Source organism: Cyrtonyx montezumae, unplaced genomic scaffold (assembly GCF_038088225.1).
Source record: "Cyrtonyx montezumae isolate F1298 unplaced genomic scaffold, pur_monq_1.0 scaffold_2, whole genome shotgun sequence".
Lineage (NCBI taxonomy): Eukaryota > Metazoa > Chordata > Aves > Galliformes > Odontophoridae > Cyrtonyx > Cyrtonyx montezumae.
Genome location: NW_027071936.1, coordinates 18,987,065 through 18,992,692, shown reverse-complemented (window position 1 = coordinate 18,992,692; position 5,628 = coordinate 18,987,065). Strand labels below are relative to the sequence as shown.

At 52.1% G+C, this 5,628-nt stretch overlaps 1 protein-coding gene across 1 annotated transcript; it reads left to right on the top strand.

Annotated features, from left to right (window-relative positions):
* The first annotated feature begins 4,498 nt into the window (after window positions 1-4,498).
* LOC136048393 (storkhead-box protein 1-like) lies at window positions 4,499-4,977 on the top strand. Its single transcript, XM_065736044.1, has one exon. It carries the CDS (start codon window positions 4,504-4,506, stop codon window positions 4,975-4,977), a length of 474 nt encoding a protein of 157 aa, XP_065592116.1. The 5' UTR covers window positions 4,499-4,503.
* The last annotated feature ends 651 nt before the right edge of the window (window positions 4,978-5,628 follow it).

Below are 5,628 nucleotides of genomic sequence, written 5' to 3'. Positions count from 1 at the left end.
TCGTACACTGCTCTGTGGCTATGATGGCAGGTAACTTGCTACCTTTGATCACATATCTACTGCACACCAAGGCTTGAAGGGTAGCAGGTAGGCACCTGACTCCAGGCTGAGGTTTCAGGGGCACACCTCTGCAGCTCTGAGCAAGGTCATTAAGCATCAGAGAAATTTTCTAAAGTATCAGTTCTATCTGTTGGCTCTACTGGATCCCTTGAGTTACCTCTGTTGTTTTATTTCTGGGAGGAGGTCTCCTCCTTCCGGTGCACTTCAATAAACTCGTGCTTCCTCCCAGCCTGTGCCAGTATGAACAAGCTGAAGCTGTAGCACCTCTTGAAAGCAACAGTGGAATGGTCTTAAAAAGGAGTCACTACATCAAGCATGGTTTTAACATCATTAACAATCTCAGTGTCTCTGAATGTGTCCTTTCAGCTCCAGGAAGAAAAAAAAAGTACAAAAGCTACCTAGTAGGCTCTGTAACTTGCAGGATTTCCTACAGGAAAAAAAAAGTCCAAATCTGCCATGTGCCATGGCACAACTCCTGCCTTGTATATACTCATGGTATAACCCAGCGGAGCTCAGAAATTCCCCTGTACTGATTACAGTGGGAGAGCTACGAGCTCTTGGCAAAATTTCCACTTGAGCCAACTCTGCATCCTAACAGGGCTAGGTAGGGCACACAGAAAAGGGTGAGGGAAAGGTGATGGATTTCTGGCTGATACTGGGCAGGGAGGGGAGCAGAAAAGGGGAGCACACTGGGGAGAAAACAGGAGGGAGAAACTAAGTATTGGGGTGAATGTCCATCAGCATGCCAAGCAGTAGGGAGAGATGTTGTTATGAATGTTGCTCACGCTGTGGTGCTGCTCACCATGTCTGAGATGTGTTAGAAAAAAATAAAAAAGCCCATAATGGCTATTGTTCCGGGAAGAACAAAAGGTGAACTTTCTGGTTTAGCATGGTGCTGGGTCTGTGGATAATCTTCAAAGAGAAACTGCAAAATTTAAAAGGTATTAAGCTCTGAGAAATTTGAAATCTGGCATGCCTGGTTTACAAAGATTTTTTTTTTTTTTTTTTTTTTCCCTGAATGCTGCTGTGTGTTCATTTTTCTGTTGGAGTGCCAAAGGCATTTTTCTCCGTCAAATGTAGGCTCTTGACCTTGCAGTGGGATGACAAGGAGTTATCCCAGGGTGTGCCCTCACCTGTCAGGCAATACAAGGCACAAAATAGAGCTGTCCATCTTCTTTAGCTGAAATGGTTTCACAAATACTTCATAAACGCCTGTCTCCACAGAGCAGAGAGTTGTCTGCATTACCTTGGTGCACTCAATATTGAGACTGATGACAGCCGGGGTCATTGGTTAAACTGTCTCATCCTGACAAGCTGAGGCAAAGGGAGGAACCAGCAGAGCAGCAAGATGGCTGCAGCAAATACTCATGAGAGGCAGTGATTGCCCAGTGCAGGCAGAGAGCTGCAGGTCTTGGTGTGACCTGCAGGTTGCATCCTGCTGCTCACAGACCATGGTGCTGGAAGGCCCATAGCCAGTGCTCACTGGGTTCTCCAGTGCCCCTCACCAGCTCTGAGAGCAGAAGGGGATGGCTTGTGTGGTATTATAACCCATTTTCAAGGCCCATCAGCCCAATTTAAAGGGAATAATTATAAGCTGTAAGGTACCTGTTACTTTCCCATTTTTAAACTGAGCACGGCCTTGACTGTGCTAGCTCACTGAGGGCAGCAAGGGTAAGGCCTGAAATGAAAAGTGAAGAGCACTGAAATGACAGCTTTTCCTTTAAAAAGGAATTGTAATCAGGTAATCTGACCGAGAGAAGATGCAGTTTTGTTAAACACGTGCTGGTAGGGTGTCACTAGTTGGGCTGGGAGCAGTGAATAGGGATTGAGGTAGGATCTCACACAGACCTTGGCTGCTGCTACCACTTTGTGAGTTCAACATCCTTCACTATATGCAGCCTTCATCTAAGATCAAAGGCGGTAGGAATGGCTGGTTCCCCTCACCACAGGTATTTTTTCAGTGCTTGAGTGGAGAAATCCTCCTTCTGCAAAGCTCAGGGATGTGGAGAAAGACAGCTCTGGTTTTGGGGAGCCCTGAGGAAGGCTGTGAGCAGGGCTCATGTTTTCTGACCCGAGTCATAGTCACCACACAGAAAGTAGAACATGTCACCTGCTGGTTAAAGCTAGATCCTGTGGGCCAGCAGGAAAATCAGGAAAGACTCAGCACAAATATCCTGATTTAATATGTTTCTCTGCATATGAGTGCCCACCTGCTTGCCTTTGAGGCAAGGCAAATTCTCAAAGGACTTTTACCCAAAACCAGCATCACCGGTGGTGCTCCCTCTCCTCAGTCCAACAGAATCCAATTTGTCAAGCAAAAAAAGGCATGCCAAGTGAGTGACCATGGAACTCCCATGTCCTCAGGCACCTAATCAAAGCAGAATGACCTGAGGTTAAAACACCTGGGTGTGGGGAGACACTGAGCTCCCCTGTGCTTGCTGCATTGGAGACAGATGCTCAGCAAAGTGGGAAGCCATGCCTCTGCTGGGCCAGGAAATGCCAAAATGAGCAGGTATTTGGGGCAAACAGGTAACAAATGGCATGTTACCTGCAAATCTGAAACCCTGTATGGCTGTGGAGCTGCATAGTCTGAAACAAAACCCTGTCCAACACCCCTCTTTGCAACTTCATAAATAAATTAAATTAAAAGGCCTTCCAATCCCTGAGTTTTGGTGCCTGGTACTGACCTGGGCTGGAGGAGCAGCCCCGTCCCTTGCACTGTTCTCACCCTGGGAGCAGTGAGGACCTGTTCTCCCTGTCTGCTGGGAGGTGATTACTAACCCAACTACACATGGTCTATTGTTAAGCAGACAATAGCTAATTGGACCCTACCCACCCGCCTTACCCAGATGATATCCTCCTCCTTGCCAAAACTCAATCCTGTTGCCAAAGGTTTTCTGAAGAAGGTAGCACTGCTGCCGCAGCCAGGAATCTCCACTCCTTTTTCCTTGCATCCCACCACACACTTGTCCCTGCATCCTTCACAGTGCCAGCAGGGCTGAGTCAGGCAGAACTGTGGAGCTTAAGAGCTCAGCAGTCAGCTGTTTCCTGGGCTTGCCCATAGGTTTAATGTCTGGGCTGGAAGAGGATCACTCCTCACACAGGAGACTCCCAGCTATTTCACTGCCTGAGTACGGGCTTCTGAGCAGGACTGTTAGTGAAGGATGGCATAGCAGGGCCCAGCACAGAAACTCCTGGCACCTACCAGAGCAGAGACTGTCAAAAAACATTTCCTGGCAGGGATTAGTAAGAGCAGGTCTCAAGGCATTTCACAAATGTGAGCAGTATTACCACCCTTGTGTTACAAAAACCGGTGACCAGAACCAAAGAGTAAAGCTAAACAAAGCGCTGCCTTGTGAACCCTTGGTTGCACATTGGTGGTTTCATGAGATACAAGCTAAAAAAAAACAATGCTCTATTCCCCTACAAAGGCAGCCACAAGTTTGGGAAAAGGTTTCCAAAACACCCATCAGGATGCCTCATCCACCATCTTGCTCTTTTCAGAAGCTGCCGTTGCTGTTCACAATCTCCACTGCCACTCCAACCCCAAGCGCAGGATCCATGTAAATCTGTGCTCCATACAGCACGCTTTGGACAAATTTCAGTGTACCGTTTTCCACTACCTCATTATTACAAATTTTTCTTGCCCGATGTGCTGGGACCAGCTCCAGCCACTGTCCTGTCCTGTCTGTCACAGCCCTGCGCTCACATTCAGCTGCCAGCATCGCCCAGCAGCACCAAAGGGCATGGAAAGCACACGCAAGTGCAAGGCCCCCTCTTGTAAGCACCTGGCACATTGCAGAAGTCCGAAGCTATAATTTGGCTCCTTGGTACTTGCAGGTAGGAACAAGAGGGAAGTCCAGTCAAGCCCTAAAGTTACCTGCTGGTGGAATATTGGTGCAATGTGCTCCACGTACAGGTGAGCCTTGCACGGGAGAGCTGGAATGGAGGTGTGGTGGGAGAGAAAGGGCCACTGGGAAGGTGCAGACTGCAGGGAACTGGTGACAACATGAGCGTGACCAGATCATGGCAGCAGGTTCTACACAGTAAGACCAGTTATTTTAGCAGGCAGCTGGGCTCACGCAACGTGTCTCCTTGTAACGCTCTTCGGGATGCTGGCAAACAGCACAAGGCGACACAGGATGATCACGGGCGGTGATGGGCGCTTGGACACAGTAGAGCATTGCTGAAGATGCCCCCAAAACCATCAGACATCGCCCAGAAGAACCGAAACCTCCCGCCGAGCTGAGTCCACCGTCCTGCGGACAGGTCGCGCGCCGGCACCGCGCGAGGGACGGGGAAGGCTTTCCGGCCGGGAGGAGGCGGGGGAAGGCCGGGCCGGAGGTGTGCCGGGGCGGAGCGGCCGGGCCGGGCCGTGCCGTGCCGGGGCCGCGCTTGGGGCAGCCCGGAGCGGTACGGTGCGGCGGGGCACGCCGGGCGGCCATGCCGCGCCGGGTGGAGCGGTGCCTGCAGATCGCCCCGCACTCCCTCGCCATCGTCCTGGGCGCCGAGGCCGGGGGGCGGCCGGCGGGGCCGGGGGGAGCGGCGGAGCTGGGCCGGCACCGTATCGGCTACGAGATCTTCGCGGACTTCAAGAGGGAGAACATGCAGCACTTCTGGGACCAGCGGGCCACGGCGGCGGTGGCCGAGACTTTCTTCCTGGGCTGGATCGACGAGCAGGTGCTGCTGGTGCAGGGCAAGGAGGAGCATCTGGAGGTGCTGCGGCAGGGCTGGGCTCGCCGTTCCCTCAAACCCCCCAGCGGCTTCCACATCAAGTGCCTGGGTACGTGCCGCGACGGGACGGGACGGGACGGGACGGGACGGGACCCCCACCGCGGAGCAGCCCCGCTGCGGACGCTGTTCCCGCGCACCCGCTGTGTCTGTGCGGTGGGCGGCTGGAGTGGGACACGGATATAGGGGTGCTCTCTCCCCACTGGCGTTTTCAGACGTTTAAAAACGCTTCGGTGCAAAGCTAACCGGGTAAAGTTCGTGCAGAGAGTGGAACTCAAATGGTCTGCGTTTCTCAGCGCCTTGTTTCTGGATGCTGGCGTGCTGCAGTGCAGCTCAGTCCTTTCGCTGTCATGTTTCCCTCCGGTGGCCGTATATCCTGTGCCGAGGGCAAGGCTCGGGTCCAGCCGCCCCCTCATGTTACATAACTGGAGAATAGGAGGTAGATCCCTTGCTATTGATAGGAAGGCTTTTGTGTGCTTTGCTGCTGTTTAGAAGAGGGCCCTGCAGCCTGCGATGCTTGGGGGTTGATTTTGGGGTGCTCCTTCCCGTCCCTGCCTGCCGGCAGCATTCCTCAGGCGTGGAGTGCTGCGCTCTGACCTTGGCATTGCCGGGAGGGGAATGCAAACATCGCTCTGGAGCCCACTCTGAAATACGGAAATGCACTTCTGCTGGGAGTTGGTGTTAATAAGTAAACTCCCTAGTGTGTGGGTAATACATGTTATCTTCGCTGTGGATTTACAGAAAACTTGAGCCAAATGTTTTCATTTGACTTCAAAAACAGAAAGTGCCTCTCCGTGTTTGATTAAAGCTGTGGAAGCAGAGCTGGAGCCCTGCCTG